The sequence below is a fragment of the Aythya fuligula genome, chromosome 2 (assembly GCF_009819795.1).
Source record: "Aythya fuligula isolate bAytFul2 chromosome 2, bAytFul2.pri, whole genome shotgun sequence".
NCBI lineage: Eukaryota > Metazoa > Chordata > Aves > Anseriformes > Anatidae > Aythya > Aythya fuligula.
Window position 1 is genome coordinate 66,081,506 of NC_045560.1, and position 21,771 is coordinate 66,103,276.

General features: G+C 36.3%; 1 protein-coding gene across 19 annotated transcripts in view; it reads right to left on the reverse strand.

The window, feature by feature from the left end:
* The window catches only part of CLASP2 (cytoplasmic linker associated protein 2), a 138,982-nt gene that overhangs the window by 46,230 nt on the left and 70,981 nt on the right, over positions 1–21,771 (reverse strand). For 14 of the 19 annotated variants that reach the window (XM_032180642.1, XM_032180641.1, XM_032180638.1 and 11 more), the window contains 9 exons: positions 18,748–18,818; positions 16,694–16,753; positions 14,423–14,500; positions 13,655–13,822; positions 11,668–11,723; positions 10,381–10,551; positions 5,354–5,377; positions 2,508–2,525; positions 430–531 (listed from right to left, as the gene is read on the reverse strand). In XM_032180642.1, coding sequence (XP_032036533.1) covers positions 430–531; positions 2,508–2,525; positions 5,354–5,377; positions 10,381–10,551; positions 11,668–11,723; positions 13,655–13,822; positions 14,423–14,500; positions 16,694–16,753; positions 18,748–18,818 — 748 coding nt within the window. The remainder of the gene's footprint in view (positions 1–429; positions 532–2,507; positions 2,526–5,353; positions 5,378–10,380; positions 10,552–11,667; positions 11,724–13,654; positions 13,823–14,422; positions 14,501–16,693; positions 16,754–18,747; positions 18,819–21,771) is intronic. The other 5 variants (XM_032180643.1, XM_032180640.1, XM_032180634.1 and 2 more) reach the window with 3 other exon arrangements.

Below are 21,771 nucleotides of genomic sequence, written 5' to 3' on the forward strand. Positions count from 1 at the left end.
CCCAATTTTCTGTATTACTTGTCGATATAGAATATGTAACTGACACAGATGTTTACTGGTATTGTGCGTTGGGTGGCAGGGGGGTGGGAAGGAGGGAAGAATGTTGAGAAGTTATAATTGAGGACAGTTTCATTTCCTGTTACTTTATCTATTTACTTTAACTGGCAAACTAAGACCTAGCCTAGTATTTTGCCCAGAGAAAAACAACATGAATCAGAAAAGCATGCAAATACCACTGACCCAAAACACTGAAAAAATACCTTCGTTTTTCTCTGGCGATGAAGAACCTAAGGCATAGAACAACAACTCAGTATGTAGCGCTTTTTTTGTTTTGTTTTTTAAACTTTGACTGTAGCCATTGGTCAATGAATATATGCTTAAGCATTTGGCCTCTTTATCAAATATATCTGAGAAACAGAAAATACATACGCTGAGACTGAGAGACCACTTTGGTTCTACTCCGTCCTCTGGAATCTGCTTTAGAGTTTCCAATACCAACAGACGGTGTTGAAAGCTTTGTTCGTACACGACCTATAAAATAAAATTTGCATTAAATGAGTTTTTCCACAGCAATGTAGAAAGCAATGTAGAAAGCATCGGTAGCATTTACTAATATTTTCTTATGTTTCTGTACATAAAAACGAAGCACAACATAACTGGTGAAAGTTCACTTGGGATAATTAGTAGATATTTGAACACCTTGAAAGACTTCAGAGTTGAGGGATCAAAATACTTCTAATGCTACATGCTTCAGTAAACAATTTACACATTACCATTTAAACGTGCTGAATTAGATCTCGATTCCTGTATAAATACGTTGATTACATTATAAAAAGGGAAAAGCGTGAAATACAATAGGCAATATATCCACTAATGTAGCACATACAGTCTTCTCATGATTACTTATGGCTGTAATTCTACTTTTGCTATCATCAACCACAAAATGAATCTTGATCATCTGTCAAGATTCATTTGATATCTGTCAAATAGGGTTCTCAGGCTTCTTCTTAGCTTCAGTATTCTTTTTATAAACCTGAATACTAGCTTTCCTATTACTGGGGATTCTACTGTCTTCTTGGCTTTGGTCATAGTGACTTCTGCTGGATTTTCCAATCCATTTGTTTACAGCAATTTGCAAAGTCTAAGTACATTTAAGTACATATAAGTGTCAGCATGATATAAAGAATACTACTCCTCTCAACAGACAGAAGAGCTGAGGAAGAACAACTAAAACAATGAATTCACTTCTCTCCAGTATGCCAAATGATCTTATCTCAGGGTTAAATCTTTCTGCATTATTAGCCATATTCCACTATGTTTAGTGAGTCTGGTGGAATTAACAAGGTTAGGAAGACCCTTGTTGGATGAGCTATGTGAGTTATAAGAAACCAAAGGATTATTCATAAAAAAAAAAAAAAAGAAAAAAAAAACTAGTAGAGTTCTGTACCGTTTCCTAAGCCTACTGTTTCCTCTCAAACAGTAAAAAAAGAAAAAACAAACAAAAAAACAAACACACAATGCTAACCATACTTCTTCTAAGTTTCATAAATGAAACCCAAAAAGCTTGTGCAAAACGGATCTAGCTCAGCAAGTAATCCACTTTTACAAATGGCATAATTAAAATGTTTTCTAGACACAGAGAGTCAATGTTTGACCCATAATAATTAGGTTGACAGACTGTTATTTAGTTCTAGCCTCTTTAAGCTTTCCACACCAGAATTTGGAGACCAACCAAGTTAATAATATTCATCCAAATAGAGGGAATCGCCATAGATGAGAGTCTATAAGAAGAGTATCAGGATAAAGGAGGTTATTCACTAAACTACTAGAAAACAATCTGTTAGCAAGACTAGTTAAACGAACTAGTCCAAACTCTACTAGTTATCCCCGTGCAATGGTAATGTTTTCCCACAAAATGCTGAGACTGCAAGGCATGTAACTGTGTTCAGAAATTGGCCCAAAAACATGGGAATACAGAGTGCCACTATTTCACTGCTATGTGAAATTACCAATTGGAACCTGGTTCAATTTCAAAGTAAAAACAACAATTTTTGCATTTGTAAGGCAAAAGAGTTCACTCACATTGAATCTCTCCATCCATTCACTAATGACAGGTTTAAACATTAACAGCACATTGAAAATTAATTACCAAGTCTCTACGAGATGAGGAATAGCAGCACTTGCTTCCCAGAGCATAAGCACATTTGATGAATTTTTGTGACAGAATTTGCTTAAAAAAAAAAAAAAGACCTATAAAGCTCCTATATTTTCACACTGAAAATGTTAAGCAATTACACTTCTATTGCAGATGAGTACTTCAGAATTAAAATAAAAGCAAAAGAATTTTTAAAATACTATGACAACCAAGTATTAGATGCATAAGCTATCTGAAGTTATGAATCTCCACAAAGCCCCAGAAAGACCACATTCTACTTTCAAAGCTTAATTTGTATCAATGGAAATATGAAGCAGAAAATATTATCTGTTCTAACAAAATATTTTCTTACCATCTTCAGAAGCTGTTCCTAAACAGAAAAAAAATAATAAAATACATGATATTCAAAACAGTACTGTGTCTTCAATTCCTTTTTTGAGATTAATGTTATGAATCTGGAGAAATTTTTATCAAGTCAGGAAGAACTCCAAAGCTTGTGTTGCAACTCCATTATTGAACTGAAGCAGAATTATCAAGAAACATCCATACTACACTTTTAGTGTTTTACAGTAAGTTAATACATAGCACCGCCTTCCAAATTTGTCACAAAACCATGGGAAACAAAAATAGGGGAAAAAAAACTAAGCCAATTAAATGAGATCCTGATCAAAACAGACATTACAAATATTCTAGTACCAGCTCTTTTGAAAAAATAAGACATACTATTCTAAATCATCTCTGAGAAAAACACCAAAAGAACAGCGTTTTCCACACTGGACAGTGATATTTCAATAGAAAGTGAAGGAGTATTACTGTGAATTAAGTCTGTGACTATTCTAAAAAATCTACATATATATATCAAGTTTGCCCAGAAAAGTGATTAGATATGAACTGAGCATGCTGTAACCAGATCGCACTTGAAGAAGTATGCCATGTTTAACAAGGATAGATTGACAAAATGAGCCAGACAAATCTGACATCAGTACATATGAATTTATGAGAAACTATCCGAACTCTAAGGTCTCTTGAAATAGATCTGCTTATTATGAAAAATGTATATACACTATCAGTGATAAAAATGGATTAAAAATCAAAAGGGTAATCCCATTTTTGGGAATTCTATACTGCTCTTGCCTTTTAGGAGAACTCTAATGATTAGTACCTTCTGCTATCCTGAATCTTCCTAGCACTGACTTACTCATATTACAGTATCCTTGAGCCACTCCCTCTAAAATGTTGCTTGGTGTAAATTTTGATCCTTCTTCACAAAATCAGTTACAGAAATATTTATGCAGGTGATCCTCAGTTTTCCCAAATCAAATTTGTTTGTCTGCCTTAAGAAACAAAACAAAACAAAAACTAACCAAACAAAAACAACAACAACCACCAAAAAATAATGTTCTTCTACAGCTGCATCTTGGAAAACTGTTCTCAGCAACATCTAAGCCAGACTAACAGAGCTAGCTTGTCCTAGAAGGGGGAGTTCTGCTTCTCCTTTCTCTATCTTTGTGCCTGGTTTAGACAGCTGAAAGATCACTATCAGTTCCAAGAGCTAAAAGAAAAACAAAACAAAACAAAAACAAAAACAAACAATAATAATAATAAAAAAACAAACACAGCAAAATGTACTATTCATTTCTGCTTTATGTAATGAATTTTCCAGAGTTTGTTCAGCTCCAGTGGTTCATAACAGAGTATTACGAAGAACTAGTGAAAGATTAGTGGCAGAAGGAAAAACAATTATTTCTTGCAGGTAGCAGTTAGATCAGATCATAAACCACAGTTTGAGAGTCAAGGTGTGTTCATTTTGTCTTGCATGTCATCTCTACAGATTATTCTATAGAAAAAAAATGTTGCTCTGATCAACTGTGTAGCACTTTCCCTACTTCTAAACAGATGTGCAGGACACCTGCCACTAGGTGTGACTACTGGTCTCAATAAAAGAAAAAGCCTATATACGTGTCCATCAGAAATTTTACTCCTGGTGAAAATGTGCAAAAACTAATAAAAGTAAATAAACATTTGGCACAGACAGCCTAAATCTAATGCACCACAAGGAAATCTGATATGGAAGTAAGACACATAAGAAAGACACTACAACACTGCATGAGAAAAATCGTATCTTATTAAAGTATGCTCGCCATTTGCAATACTCCTAAATGGCTAAAATTCTTTCCCAACGTAGCTCTTGAAACTGAAGATCTGCACTTTCATATCGCTTGGGATTCAGGGTTTTCAGAGGTCTACCTTCCTACTGCTTTCATTTCTATGCGTATTTTGTACAATTATTTCCTCAGGAGACTCAGTAATCTAAGAAAAGGAAAACAATACCTGCCTTGCTTCCAGTAAATTGCTCGTTCTTCAAAGCATATATTGTTAAAATACATATGCCAAAAATTATGAATTAAGTAGCAAACATAGTTGACTTATAAAGTGTTCCCCAGCAATAAATTACAATCAGAATTATCAAGCCTCAAGCTGGGACTCTGTCACTTCATTATATGGAAAGTAATACTTGCACACACCTGAAATAGTATAATGAGCGCTATAAGAAACCTGATTCTCTGTGGTTTTGCAGTTAGGATAAAAACATATGCCAACTCCTTCCATGAGTTTTAAGAAAGTTAGCACTCAAGTTTAGCTGGAATACTTGGTAAACAATTTAAATGGGTAGTTCCTCTTAATAAACTATTACTGAATAGAATTACATAGGATTATATGACTTAGAGATACTTTAAATTATGTGGTTAAAACAGATTCTGATGGAGTACTTTTAAAAGTAAGATTTTACTTTTATTTTAAAAGCACATAATTATCTGCCTCTTCTGCTGTTCTGCCAAAAAGTCAAAAAAAAAAAAAAAAAAAGACCTTAAAGGTGAAACTATGGAAGAACTAATGAAACTAGAGCTAGTTAAGGCATTTATTCATTACAGAATTGATCTGTAATTAACAGAGCTTTCATTTATTTTTTTTAAATGGGAGTAATATCCAATTTCTGATAAAGTTTCTGTTGCTTATACAGATCATTCAAAACAACAAATACATATATACAACATACATATTAAGACAAAGATTGCATAGGCATTAGTGAAATACTACAGTATTTGTTAATCAGACATGCAGTAAACATCAAATATTTCACATAAAAGACACTAAAATAATTAATAGAATTAGAAGGCAGACTAAATAATTTCTTACCATCCATCTTGTCAGAAGTATCCTCTTTGTTGAAAAAGTAGACAAAGAAACATGGAAAACTTAGTGTGTTAGAATAAAGGTGTTCACAGCAGAGTCATAAAATATTAATTAAGGAAAATATATTAATATTAAATCAGCAGACATGTCTATATAATTTGTGCATGTATAAGCTAACTTAAGTAAAATTGGTTTCCCTCAGCCCAAGGTATTACAGAATGGGGTACAAGTACCCTGCAAGGGATACTGAATCTTCTCTGTATTACCCAGATTTGAGCAAGCCCTTATATTAAGATATTAATCAACTGTTTCTTGCTTGGTGTTCAACAGTTACTGAAATATCAATATACGTTTATGCCATTACAGAACTACAATATTTCAATTTTCTACAAGACTTGGTACTTCACATGAAGTCCCTTCATTGGGTAAGGGACAGAACGGCAATAAACATCACAATAAAGACAAAGGCAAAATGGGAGAAAGTTCCACTCTAGTTTAAAACATTAAAGATTTACCAGTTCAGTGGGAATGCAGTGCATACTCTGACAGTATAAATCAGAATTAAAATATTTAATGTGAGATACACAATTACAGCTCAAGTCTCCTTAAAAAGGACATTAATAATTGACTAGCTTTGCTATCCTTAACATTCAGAATATCTAAAGTAGAGAATGTCCTCCTGCTTCTAGAACAGGTCTTAAACAACAACAACAAAATAAAAACTACAAGAGCATACAGATACAAATAAGAATTATTCTATTAATAATAAAGTGGGAAGGGGTAAGTGGAGACAATTACAATTATGCTTATGAACTAGTTGTCTGAGGCTCTACAATTTTCAGTGGTTTAATCAACAGGTAGATGTTTCTCTTTAAATAAACATGAGAATGTGTCAGGATGAAATTGAAAAGTACTCCTTTTGCGTGGTTCTAAATAAACCTTTGTCTCCTTCACTATTACTACCCTCATACCATCCATAATAGGATTTAACTTTTCTTCTTTCTATTGCTAGTATCACATTATGTTATCACTTCAATTCAACACTGTATTCTTTTCTACATCTTTCCGGACTACATCTGCCAGAAAGACAAATATTTCCAGCTATTCAAATCCGTCAAGAAAAAGCTGACTTGGACTTACTGTCCATGTATTCACCACTCCCCATCTACAAACCACAACAAGAATATGCTGTTTCTTTATCTCGATTATTTCCCTGAATAACACCACCACCGTTTACTTCCTTGAAAACCTCTGTGCTTTTCTCAACCCCTGCTTCTGAAATTATTGGCATAAACCACACATTGCCTAAGACACTATGAAAAAACGAACAACAACAAAAAATATTCTGACTAAGAGCTAAATTTCTGTGAAACTTCTAAGAATGAAATAGTCCCTGTTTTCTGCTTGACATTTCTCCATGCTACTCTTCCTTCTGCTACTGTGTTCCTTGTCACTTCTATTTTCCCATGATAAGTCAACTTCAGCTTCATCTATGACTCAGAATACATCCTGTTGCACTCCAAAACAAACTAAGCAACACTCTCATCTTGAAGAATAATCATCCCACCTATTTCTGACTTTTAGAGATTAAGTTGGGAGGAACTGAGAATTCCCTCAAGTGATAACGACAACAAGCCTATCTCCTCCACCAAGCAAACTGAGCAGCCTAACTTTGATGTCCGTCTTCTTCCCAGCAGGTTCTGATTCACACTGTGGGCACTAGAGGGAGCCCGCACTCCTATGTTAAAGACCTGTTTTAAGGAGACAATTCAGCAGCACTGCCAATACTCAAACTTGGTCCTAAAATCAGTGAAGTTTAGACCACTTCAAGTAGGAATCGATGACAAAACAATCAACGTTGGGAGGAGTATAGAAGTGTTGTCAGGGCCTGCAGGGACATGACAAGGAAGGCTAAAGCCCACCTAGAGATGAGGCTTACAAAAGAGATAAAAGATAAAAAAAAAAAAAAAAAAAAAAAAAAAAAAAAAAAAAAAAAACCTTCTTATTAAATATGTAAACAGTAAAAGGAAGACTAGGGATAATGTGGGTCCCTTGCTGAACGAGGGGGTCTCCAGGCAACGGGAGACACCAAGAAGGCAGAGATACCGAATGCTTTCTTTGCTTCATTCTTTGCTTCAAGGACTCCCCACCGGGACTCCTTGGTCCTGGAGGGAAGAGTAAGAGTCTGGGAAGTGGATATCTTCCCCCTTGTTGATGAGGGAGTGGTTCAGGAGCATCTGAGTGGGCTCAATGCCCACAAATCCATGGCTCCCGATGGGATGCATCCACGTGTGCTAAGGGAGATGGCAGAGGTGATTGCCGAACCGATCTCTATCATCTTTGAAAGGTCCTGGAGAACAGGAGAGGTGCCTGAAGATTGGAGGATAGCCAATGTCACTCCAGTCTTCAAGAAGGGCAAGAAGGAGGATCCGGGAAACTACAGGCTAGTCAGTCTCACCTCTGTACCTGGAAAGGTATTGGAGCAGCTTGTTCTAGATGCCATCTCCAAGCAATTGGAAGAGAAGAAGGTTATGAGGAGTAGTCAGCATGGATTCACCAAGGGGATGTTGTGCTTGACCAACCTCATTGCCTCCTTTGATGGCATCACCAGCTGGGTAGATGAGGGGAGAACAGTGGATGTCATCTACCTTGACTTTAGCAAGGCTTTCGATACTGTCTCCCATGACATCCTGATAGCAAAGCTGAGAAAGTGTGGGACAGATGAGTGGACAGTAAGGTGGGTTGAGAACTGGCTGACTGGTCGAGCTCAGAGGGTGGTGATCGGTGGCGCAGAGTCCGTCTGGAGACCTGTGACTAGCGGTGTTCCCCAGGGGTTGGTGCTGGGTCCAGTCTTGTTCGACATCTTCATCAACGACCTTGATGAGGGAATAGTGTCTGCCCTCAGCAAGTATGCCAATGACACAAAGCTGGGAGGAGTGGCTGACACGCCAGAAGGCTGTGCTGTCATTCAGCGAGACCTGGACCAGCTGGAGAGATGGGCAGGAAGAAACCAAATGAGGTTTAATAAGAGCAAGTGTAGAGTCCTGCACCTGGGAAGGAACAACCACATGTATCAGTACAGGCTGGGGGATGACCTGCTGGAGAGGAGCTCTGCGGAGAAGGACCTGGGGGTCCTGCTGGACAACAGGTTGACCATGAGCCAACAGCATGCCCTCATGGCCAAGAGGGCCAATGGGATCCTGGCGTGCATTAGGAGGAGTGTGGCCAGCAGGTCAAGGGAGGCAATCCTCCCCCTCTACTCTGCCCTGGTCAGGCCTCACCTGGAGTACTGTGTCCAGTTCTGGGCTCCCCGGTACAAAAAAAGACAGGGATCTCCTGGAAAGAGTCCAGTGGAGGGCCACAAAGATGATACAGGGCCTGGAGCATCTTCCTTATAAGGAAAGGCTGAGAGACCTGGCTCTGTTCAGCCTTGAGAAAAGAAGACTGAGAGGGGATCTCATCACTGTGTATAAATACCTGAGGTGTGGGGGACAGAGGGATTTGGCCAACCTCTTTTCAGTGGTTTGAAGGGATAGGACAAGAAGTAATGGTCACAAGATAGAGCACAGGAAGTTCTGCACCAACATGCTAAAGAACTTCTTCATATTGAGTCTGACTGAGCACTGGAACAGGCTGCCCAGGGAGGTTGTGGAGTCTCCTTCTGTGGAGATATATAAGGCCCGTCTGGATGCCTACCTGGGCAACCTGCTCTAGGGAACCTGCTTTGGCAGGAGGGTTGGACCCAATGATATTTCAAGGTCCCTTCCACCCCCTTCAATTCTGTGAACTCATTTAAAATAGTTTTTAACTAAAATTATAATTAAAGAACACAACCGAAATGAAAAACATAGCTTAAGTGTATACTATCATCTCCCAGAACATAACATCAATTGAAAAGTAAAGGTTAAAAATTTTTGAAAAGGTTAAATTCAAAAAATGTTGTTTATAATATATGTATGAACTTCTCTGCCTCTCCTGTGATCATGTTTGACAATACAGCTATTAGAACTTGCACCATTGGCAATCTAGCAGGTATACATGTTCAGAAGAAAAACTAGCCAGTTGTTACTGTTTTTTTTTTTTAAACACTGAACTTCTCCCCTATACTATGGATAGCCTAAAGAAAAACAAAAAACAAAAACAGAAACATAGAATAATAGAATCTCCCGAGTTGGAAGGGACTCAGTAATCCTTGTGAGTCTAACTCCTGGCTCCACATAGGACCACCCACAAATCAAACCCTACGTCTGAGAGCATTGTCCAAACACTTCTTGAACCCTGACATGCTCACTGCTGTGACCACATTACTGGGGAGCCTGTTCCAGCACCCAACTACCCTCTCAGTGACATGCCTCATGTTCCTTTATTCTCCCCACAGGCTGTTTTAATTTAATCTAGGAAGTTCTAGTATCTAAAAACCACCACTACCAGAAGTGTTTTCCCACTAGCTTGTAATCTTTAGAACTTTCTAACAGCAAGCATTCCTATCAATGAAGATTATCACCTAGATAAAAACTTGCATGCTGTTTCATGAACATGCTTCAGAAGATTCCTCTGAAATCAGCATTGTATACTGTTGTGTAAAACTACTCTTGTATTACATGAAGCAGCCACTTCTTAACACAAAGATGTCTCATTAGCTGACTATTTTACAACAATGCTAAAGAGATGAGAAAAAACAGGAAGTCAAGAGTTCTGACGTCGACTTCCTGATTACTTCTGGAAGCAAAAAAAGCCATGATCACCACCTGCTGTTAACTGAAGCTATCACTGTCCAATGCTTAGTATAATTCCAGATTAACACATTTAAAGATCATAGTACGGATATATGTTTTACATCAGCATTCTTCCAGCACAAGAAAAAAAAAATCCAGCAAAATCAGCAACTTACACAAGAAGACATCTTCTTTTGCAACATTCCAACAAAACTAACAGTGACAGTTTTTCAAAAAAAAGCAGCATCTTCCCATAGCTTCTTAATGTAAAGCCTCAAAAAATATTTCACAGTGTAGTAAAGATGTTTCTCTCACCTAGTGAAGCGTAAGATCCTGGAGGTAGACCAGCTGCTGACAAGCGCCCAGCTCCAGCTGTCTGTCCAGCAGCATGGCGAGCCTTTGCACCTGCGGCAGCATTAACATCAATGTCACTGCGAGACCTCTGCAGGGTTCCTGGGCTTGGAACATTCTTGTTGCTGCCTGAAACTAACAAACAAGCAAATTAGCTGGTAAGAAATAGAATGAATTTTATTTGCAAGGTTAGTGTTTTCTACTACCACATCATACCTGCAAAAACTACAGAAAGCAATGTCATATAATGTAAATCAAGTCAATATAAACACAGGATTAAAAAGGCATTAAGCAAAAAAAATGTGCCCAAGAGGTAGCAAAATACTAGAATTTTAGCCATGAAGTGCAGATAAAGAACAGTTAATTTTACATTATTAAAAATCTTAAGGACAAAATATTACCTTTTAACAGTATGTGCTCCTCCCCCCCCCCCCCCCCCCCCCCAATATAAATTAGGTAATAATGGACATTTCTGAGGGTTGTTACATTACTAAATTCTTCACAAATGTAACAAAATTCACAGCATCCTTTGTGATACTGAGAGAAGATAACATTTCCACACCAGCTAAAGTAAAGCCTTGTGCAAGCTGAATGAATACTATGAGTTACTTTGGGCTTAATCTTTTATAAAATGTTTTTTATTCACTTCCTGTTACGTGTCAAAAGTTAACTACTCTCTTAAGTTAACTTTCATTGGTTTCTCCCCCATAATTGTTTCAGTATTCAGAAAACAAGCACTCTCATTTTTACAAGTGGCCAGTAATTGAGTTCTATGATTTCCTTGGCTAGAATTACAAAGACATCCTGTAAAAACAGAACAAAGATTCAACTCTGAGAACTCAAGACAAAAATTGAACTGTTTCAATCTACGTTTTTTTTATGTGGTGGTTTTTATTTATTTATTTTTTTTTAGAATCCCTTCTCCATAAAGAACAGCAGCTACTTGGGAATAAATGAAAGATATAAGGAGTCCTTCAGATCCAATTGTGATAAGCCTGATTATAACAAATGGACAACAGAATAACGCTTCATTTCTTTGAGAATGACAACTCCATGACAGCTCTAAAAGATTATTAATGAATGGTTCCAATACAGAGCAAATTATGTTTCTTACTTTCAACAACTGAAAAATACATAAAATCTGAGCATAAAAACCATAAAACACAATAAAAAATTTAAGTTGCATTTTAAACTTATAATTCAAAGAATTTTAAAGAACAAGCGTTGTGTGCTTATATAGCATAGGTTTACCTCTGCCTGCAAGGCTTGCTGGGCTGGCTGCAGACCATTTAGAAGATAGAGGACGACTGGAAGAAAAAAATTCAATAAACCCAGTTAGTAAGGGCTTTTAAAAATGTGTCTGGTATATCAGATCCAAAAAGCAACAACACACAAGTGAACTGAGAGGGAAAACACAATGTGTTCTGTTGTGTTGTTTTTTTTCCCCTCTTTCCCTTCTACTTTTCCTCAATAATTTGGAGAAAAATTACATACAGACTGCTAAGGTAAACACAATCATCTTATTAGATTATCTTTTATCTTTCATCTTATTATATTATCTTTTACATTTTATAGACTAACATCTTCATCATAAAGCATTCATCCTTTGATAAATACTAAGCATACTTTGCTAATACAAAGTTCCAGTCACAAACATTTAAGGTAACCACTACATTGTTTCAACCACAGGCTTGATCTTCTAAATCATCCATCATACAAAAATATTGGGAGCTAAACAAAAAGATTGATGTAAAAGATTGAAAGAAATTATGCTGTGTCTGCAGTAACAGCGAAAAGAGGTGAATCATTTGTAAGCCTTCTCCAGTCCCATAACTTAGAATTCGGTTACAAATTAAGAAGAAATATGCTGGAACCACAAAGCAGCTAGACTTAATTCTCCTTGTTTGACTGCTAGAGGTTCCCATGGTTCATTAAAGAAAAAAAAAAAAAAAAAGCATGTCTCTTCCTATATGTTTTCTCTCCATTTTCCCCCTTAACTTTTACTGCAAAAGCTGGTAGTTGGCAAAGCATAATCGTACAGTCTACTTAAGTTCAACTGTGAGCCCTTCCAGTTGCCTGGTTCGAAATGCTGAGATGCAGCCAGCAGGAACAGAGAAAGGCAGAAGTCTAACAGAACAAAGTAGAAGATAGATGAGCAAAACAGTGAGTGGCATGATACTTTATTTCTTGATTCATCTGTAGCCATCTAAATACCTCCTTGGGAAGGTCTGTAGTCATTTCATCAATAGTCAAACTAAAACCATGCAGTCTAGAGTCTCAGTTTTAAGTCAGGCAAGAGAAAAAAAAAACTGGGAAAAAAAAGCCTTTCTAAATTTAATATTGGGGGTGGTGTTGGATGTTGCATAATACTGTACATTTACCTGAGTTACTAGCTCAGGTGCTCAAAGGTAATATGGAAGTCAGAATTGTTTGGTAACTCTTCATGAAATATCAAGTTTTTGCAGCTTAATATAAACTATCCAATCCAGTGCTTTCCTGACATTAATAACTGCTGTTTTGGAGATACTTTGCTGCAAGTAAATCCTGCATACATCCTTACAAGGAGCTCCAAATAGAAGACACAGACAATTGTTACAATTTCAGCGTTTACACAATCTACTGTGAGTGACATTTCATTAAATCAGTTTCATATAGGTAGAGCTGGTTTTGTAAGAAAAACTTCCTCATCCCATAATTCAATTTAAAATTATTGTCAATCCACGATCAAGAAAATTTCTAAGTACAGGGGTTCAAAAATCATGAAGGATCAGACTTATAGCAAAACCACACCCATAAGTTAGCAAATGCAGGGAGAACTCAGTAACTATATTAGAAGCTAGAAATTTAACAGTGTTAAATGGGGAAAATAACATGCATCTTAATGCAAAATTACTGAAAACTCAGTTGAAATGTATTTGCAATATCTTATTTTCTCTTAGTTCTCATTTTACCCCTTCCTTTCTGTATTGTTTATGTTCAAACAATTGGCAACTTGTATATCCTGCAATAGAGGAAGTAACACTTCCCTGAGAAATTAAGAATATTAAGATTCCAGGTTCTCTGGAACTTAGTTTTTAATGTTTCATTATTAGTAAATTGTTAACGATACTCTGATTTTCAGATAGGCAATACAGATTAATTTAAGTAAGAGCAATTGGTCTTTGAATAAACTTTTTTTTTTTTTCCTTTGAGAAAGCTTTTATTTGTTTAGATTCAGAAATAGTTGTGTGACTCTTACTTGAGGCTCTCCTGAGAGCTGGAGGATGACCTGTCTGACTGAGGGAGAGATGCTATACTGCCAGAGTTCTTTAAGTAGGTCTGGAGGCTTCTTTGATAAGGTGGTTCGAGAGAGTTGTATAGAGTTTCTGCTTCACTAGGAAAGTGATTTCTAAGACCCAGGTAAGCCCTGCAAAATAAGAGAATAACCAAATATAATTGCTCTATTTTCTTCAAAATATAGTCAGAAAGTAAAAGATGACAAGTCTTTCAGGAAAGGAACTCAGATCGAAAATATGTAATACGCACAACTTTGCTCACCGAATCATAAAAAAGCATGAAAAATTGACTGAATTAATATTTTTAAAGTAACTCTATCCTCTGAAACTCTCAGGTTCACTTACTGGTTCCAAGGATAACCAAGAGAAATTCTCTAGTCCACCCAACCAGTCAAAGCACTGCAGTTTTTTGATGGAGTTCATTCACAGAAAAAATGAATGATTATACAGCAATATCAACTTTTATCACTCCTGTTTCAGAAGAATCCTCGAATGCTGTAAGAGGGTAGTAATTTCCTCAACTTTTAGAACATTTTTTTTTGTGTGTGTGACAGAAAATGGGAATCAATTCAAGACTCCAAGAAAAGAAATGTCACTTTTCAACCTAACTTGTTCCCTCTTCTTCAGAGGTGATCAGCCAAATATGGCTGATACATACTGTATTATTTAGACTCTTCTATCCCTCAGGTAAAACTGCCAAATTTTCAGAACAAAAAGTAGTCGAAACTTACTTTCTTGCCTCCACTCTTGCTTCTGCATCAGCATCGTGAATGCCTTTCTTGATCGTTTCAACTAAGACTGCAGCATGCCTAGAAGATGGACATTCTTTGTACTATTTTGCTTCTACAAATTCAATTTGAAATAGAAGATTTACTTAGAGAAATACTAAATAAAATAATAGCTGAGAGAGTAGTTCTAAGGTATGAAATAAACAAATGCTTAAGCACAACATTGACGTGCACCTTCTGTAGAGGCTTAAGTAAGCTTCTAGCAATTTCCTCATCTGAAGGTAGCATCTATATCTTCTGAAGAAGTAAAAAACCTGTGATCATGGCAAGCAGAAGTTAAAAAATAATTAAAAAAAAAAACACATAACAGACCAAGGCATACTTTTCATTTTCTTCAACAAATAAAAAGTTGAAATGCCTCTTAAGCTTGTTCTTTGAAATTCTGAATACATGTAACCACACCTTTTGATAGTGCATTTATTTGCATCAACCAGGCATTAAAAGAAGCAATACAACAATACAATATAAAATGTAACAATGTTTCCAGAATGACTATTTACTCAAAACACGGTCCTAGTAGTGGTAAATTAAAAAAAGTCTGTGTACCGCCTATAGAGTATAATTGCAACATTAGGTAAGAACAATCTAGGATATATGTTGCCATACAGTTATAAGATAGCTCAGTTCAATTCCGAGCTCTTCCACAGACTGTGATGGCTTACGAATCACTTCATGTCTTCATGTGTGAATTAGTGATAATACACTTCTCTTTACAAGACATTACAAGTATCCCAGGAAACGGAAAAAAACAAAACAAAAAAAAACAAAACAACACAAGAACTTGCACAAGCGTGCAGGGTTAGACACCACAGAGTTTAACTGGAAATCATGCACCAATATGAAACATGAACTTGACTTTGTGGCAAATCAATTTAAGTCACTCAGTTATCTTACACATAGGTTTACAGAAATGAAGATACGGTCATAATAAAGTCTCAAAGCTGACTGACTCATTTGGACAAAGTCCCAATGATTTTTTTGTTAAACAATAGTTTCCCTATTTCCCTTAAATTATTTTAAGCAATCACAATATCACCTTGTTAAAGCAGTACCAGTAATGCCAAGGTATCACCTTTTTTATTTTATTTAATTAAAGGTGTTAAACTGCTACACTATGCTGCAGGTGTTGTAAAGAATCTGACTTTTTGGTCATCAGGAAAAAGGAAAAAAATCAGTATGACAACCATCTTAAGTTTTTAATCAAAAATCTTATTAAAATGATGGTGATACCCACAATAATTAATGGGAACAGGGAAGAAGAGGACACACCAAGACTAATCACTTCCAAATCACTTCCACCTTCCACTGAAAAGAATTATAATCTACTTTTCAGACACGTGCACTTATAGCATTTCAAAGTTCCCCAAAAAATATTATTTTACAAGACAGTAACTTTACTGAAATTGAAAAAATATTTTCCCTAATACATCAATAGCAAGAGAAAGGGGCAGGGGGAGATTACTAAGTTTGCTTTCCTGGAAATCCATCTCTGAAAGCTTTTTGCATAGGACTTCTAACATCAGAACTTGCTCTACAAACACCAAAACACCCCAGTCAGAGCAAACAAAAATTGCAGTGATGAACAGATTTTAACTTTTTATTTTATTTTATTTTAATCTGTACACAGACACACACTGAAATAAATCAAGTGACCTCACCAGAACAAAAGGTAACCCTGGAACTGGATGAGCTCTTCAGAGCCTCCTCTGGTTCTTACTCCATGTTTACAGTACATACACTGCACTGCTGCTGCTCCTATCTATTTGGAGGAGCTACAATATGCTCTTAAACATTGTTACTGGAAAAAGTCCTGCAGACTAATCCCACTTGCCCTTTTTATGGCAGACAAACAAATTCCCTCCTTCCAGGAGAAAAGAGTCGCTTACCCAAGCAACATCACTGCCTAGGATACATTAAAGAAGTGAGACTCTTAGAAAAGCATTGTATGCATTACTCAAGGGATATAGGAGAAAAGGGGAGATAAGGAGGATAAGGAGGGAAGGCAGCAGTAAGACAAGTTGGAACATAGACCTTTCATCCCTGATCCCTAAATAAGCCATGTAACCACCTGTCCTAGAAAGGCTGTATAGGCTACAACAGCTGGCCAATATTAAAAAACATAATCCAATTCAAGGATTCCATTAAAAGACCCGTTTTAAAATTTGTTAGCAGTTTATTATTGGGGAAAAAAAAAAAAAGAATATTAGCCCATACCTTTCCAATGAATGTGTTTGCCACTCTTGTAACAACAGGTCTAAGAATTCAAAGGAACGCCTAAGAAGACAGAATAAGAAGTTGTAATTAAGACTCCTGTCCTCCAATTTGCTTGTAGAATAACCAGTAGCTTTATTCTTTCCCCCTGAGGGAAAGGAATACCTAAAAATGTGTGGATCTGTTATATCACAACATTGGTCTGCTTACTGGAAAGTTAAAATAATTGGTATACAAAGAAAACATGCAAGCTAACTAACCCTAAATTTCAAAAATATATGTGGTTCAATTAGCCATCTGTTGTTCAAGTAATGCTATTATACATATGCTGTTCGTTTTATTAGCCCTATAGTAAGAGGCAAATAAATCTTAAAAAACTGTTCAAAATATAAAATCTAAATATAAAAATGAGTACTCTAAGAATTCAGCTATTAAGTTATACCTTAATGTTTATACAGCATTGTACTTCTGTCCCATACACCACTCCCACCCTTTCACGTATCATTACTGAGTGTGTAGCATGAAGGAAAACATGACACCATTAACACAGGGACATGCATACAGAAAGCACTCCTAAATGTTTGCTGACACTGTACGCACTAAGTTATGTAACTGCATTTATTATTAAATTAGAATTTTTGACAACTTAGCAGATATCTATTAGCAAATGGCATACTTTAAAATACATTTGAAGCTACATGCTGGTGAATAAATCAAACTGATAAACATTAGGAAGGTGCAGTTAACTGAGACTTCCAAAAGGTAGTGCACTCTATTGCTGGGAACTTTTTTTCTCTGGTTATGTTGCAACTTTAACCTGTTCTGAAGGAGAAGATTTCATTTTTGTTCTGTCCAAATCTTTTGGGCACCTATAAGACATGGCAAAAAGCCCTGAAAGGCTTATAAAGTCTTCTCATTACTGTAACTTATTTCCTTTTTCTTTATAAAGGAACGAAGTTGGTACATGATGCGATTTTGGCCTTTCGTTGATCATCACCAGATTATGTACCGCAGGACCAAAAACCACCTAGTGCTCCTCAGAAGACTACATTAAGTGGAAGCAATGGGAATTATTTTGCAGTCAAACCTGAAGTTAAAACACATCAATAATCTGGGCTGATACAACACTTGCTTTGTGTGCAAAGGCAGGTTAAACAGAGTAAATAGTTTAGACGCTCAGGCAATTTCTGGCACATACACAGCTACACAGCTTTCATGGTTAATGTGGGTCCAGAAACAGCATTAACTGCTTTTGTGAGATTCTGTGCAGAAAGCGACACTTTATCAGAATCCAATTAATTTCCTCAAGATCCAGTCAAAATCTTTAAGTACCATTTTCTTGGAAAAACAACATGCTAAAAAGATGCACCTCAGCAGTTAAATATGCTACCAGATAGATCTATCACGTGCTATCTAACCTAACAGCCAGTGTCTCAAACCTCACCCCACAGCACGGTGGACTTATTAATTTGGGCACAATATGAGCCAGCCATAGCCTAGCTCCAAGGATTCACACCGCATTGCACAAGATTTATCAGGTCCTCCTGGAAACAAGAGAGCAATGTGCTGGCAAACACCATATGCAGGAGTGCATCTACCGTAGGCCTGCCAGGCTTAGTGCCTCAAACTGCAGTTAACAGGCTCAGGCTCGTTCTTTGCAAGGACATGCACACCTGTTTCATGCTCTCACAATGCCTCTCAAACCTGTTTTGATTTCTTACTAGCCTAAGCACCACAGATTCAACCTTTCCCCTCCCACCTTTATGGTTTTAAATTAGTAGGTACTTTTTACAAGTGTTATGAAAACTTTAAATTAGAATTAATTCTGCAGAAGGATACTGTGTATGTTCCTGAATTTGTCAGAAAGTACCCTTCTTTCACAATGCCTGAGTGACTTTGATGAAATTCATTTTTATTGTTTATTAGATAATTGTTTCTTGTATTCAGGACTGAAAGCGATCCATCTTCAAAGCTTTTTATTTTCAAAATACAATCATTGTATTTAAAAAGCAACAGCTTGAATATTTTGCTGTTTGAGAATATTGTAATATACTGACCTTCTAACTGCAACTGATTTTGAGGTACAGTTGCTTGTTATTAAAGGTATGAGTCGGGGCACATGGGTATGCTGAAAAAAAAGCATAACAAAGCAGTTAATGACAAAGGCATTCCTGAATTTGTGTTGTTGTAATTGAACAGAATTAGAAATGTAACAAAAATAGCAACTGATCACTTTAAAATACTGAAACTACATGTAGAACACTATTAAATGGGAGACTGTTGCTGCTGTATGAGTCAACTACCGCCCCTCCCCCCAAGATCAAGCAAAAACCACTTCCAATACCATCAATAACTACATCACAATATGCAATATTTAGCTGTCAGAAGTCATATCTGAAGGCTCAAATGTAACCATCTCCTCAGAGGAGTTCTAAACTGTCCTTATTTTAGCTTTCCCTTGGGAAAAACAAATAAATGAATCATAGACATAGTCTTAAAATCAGAGTTGTGGAGCAAAAAGACAATTATCAACCTGAAACTATGGGCATCTTTTTACGGATCAATATAGTTAGTGCTAAAAACACTGAATTCCTTTTAATGCAAAATATGTCAATAAAATAACATATATCATGTAATCCAAGCAAATTTACATATATAATCCATACAGAAACACCTACCATCCTCAAGGGAAAACCCTTGAACACTTAAAGTGGGTAAAATAAACTACATTAAACTTGGATTCAATACTTCCATCCAGAATTAAAGCAGGCTTCCTTCAGCTAATCTTAATTAATTGTAGATGTAAAGTATTACCTTTTTAAACCCAAGTAAGAGTAACATAATTCAACACATCCGTACAGCCTCCATTATTATTGTGAAATTGTAGCTGTAAAAAAGGCTTAAAAACTATAGTTCAGAACAATTCCATGCACTGCATATATCAGCCTTTCTCCTTGTTACAGAGTATAAACACACAAACCAAGAAAGTAGAGAGAATTAGCAGTTCTCCCAGTACTGCCAACTTCAGAATTAGCAGGGAGTGAGCCCAAAAACCCAGTAAAGCCTAGCAGTTGCATTTGTTCCTACTGATATATTTGTAAACAGTTTTTTTTTCTTTGCATAGCTTTCAAATTTAACTGTCATATCACTGCTAGACAGGGAACAATAAGCAATGTTGCAGGGAAACAATAAAATAGTTTAATGTATGAAGAAACTCGTATGTTCCGAATCCATATCAACAGTGTACTTTCTGGAAAATATTTGGCAAGGGACTCAAGGGCTTAAGCTTGTTTTTAAGACTGCACATTTCCTACAACACCCCTTTGAAGCTGCACTGATATATCCTTCCTCCTAACTCACCTGGCAGGTCAATTGCCCAACCTAAATCTCACCTCCCACTGGAAAACATTTTCCAACACCATGCAGTCTCATCATAACTTTTTTTTTTCTTTTCTTTTCTTAATATACACAATGTAAATCAGTAATTTGAAAAAAAAAAAAAAGTCTAAAAAGAAATAAGACCACACCATAAGAACTATCTGGAGATGAAACATGAAGTCCAATAAAGGGGCAAAGATGAGACAGAGCTCTTCAAAATAACTGGGAAAATGCTGAATATACATACACGAATGTAACACCACCCTCTTTTTATTGTGGACTTGCTCTCACAGCAGCTCCATATTAAAGCACCAATATACGAAATGGCTCTAAGTCTTTTCTGGTTTGAGTTTTTAGGCACAGCTCAGGCTCCAAAAGCTGTAATGGCTTGGGATCTAAATATGAAACTGATAATACACTTTCCTTCAACTACTCTCATTTAATCTAAAGGAAAGAAATCCATGGAGAGTGGGACTGTGTCTGCCAGACTGATTCATTTTCCTTCTTCCACTAAAGCCTGAATCGAATGACAGTCAAAATACATTGCATATACCATTTACTTGTTGGGAATTTGAATGCACTGCATGAACTCCATGCCTCTTATCTACTATGTTAAATTACAGCTAAAAATAACAGAAGTTTTAACAAAATCACAGCAGCTATAGCTGATGTGTAAACTCATCTTCACCTGAACTGAACAAATAGATAATATAGTTTGGTAATTTTTTTTTTTTTATTTCATGTTGCTTTCTAGTAGTCTTTGATTTTGCTTCTGTAAGCAACAAGAAAGGGTTATTTTCCTACATGTCTGAGCTTGTCTAATATGTCTAATATAATTAAAGTTATATTAGACACACACACACATATATATACATATATATGTATATATGTATATATATGTGTGTGTCTAATATAACTTTGATTATACTATGTAAGGGTGTATTCCTTCCTCCTCTCTAAACTCTGTGCCATTAGTCATCTCACAGTGCATTAAAAGACTGGCTAGGGTGGGAGGGAAGAATACCAATGCTTCTTAGCCCAAGCCCTCATGTAGAGGTAATGCAGAAAGTCTCAGAGCACATTTTTAGAGGAACGGTTAGACTTTACGATAAACACAGATTCTAAAACACAACACGGATGGCAATAGAATGCGTGAGTGGTTAAAACAGTTAGATTCAACAATTAGAAATTGAGAAATTATTTTTAACAATTTTGAAAACTATGGCTATGGATGAAATCCTAGTGAACACAACTAAGTGTCAAACATTAAGAAACTAGAGAACAATCTAGCTTTTAATGTAGAAACTACATGCAACCTCCCACTCCTATGTGAAATATAAGTAAGGCAGTACAAGTTCCAGAAGTCTAGTTAATTATCTTGGTTCAGACACAGGTTGGTAGCAGGTGCTTAAGGGATAGACAATAAGAAACAGAGCTAGCATACAGTACTCTACATATGCCATAATTTTAAGGAGTCAGTAGCTTACAAAGTTCTTAATCCAAAGGATTAAAAATCTCTGTTGGGCTTTTCTTCCACAAAGTTTGGACTTCCTCTTCACTCTTGAACTTTTCCTTCCTCTTCTTCTAAATTGGAATTATATGTCTTGTATATATTATCTATATATTATTTTTATTGATATGATGTTTATTTTTATTGTTTTCATATTTATTTATTTATTTTGAATTCATACTTTTTGGTGAAA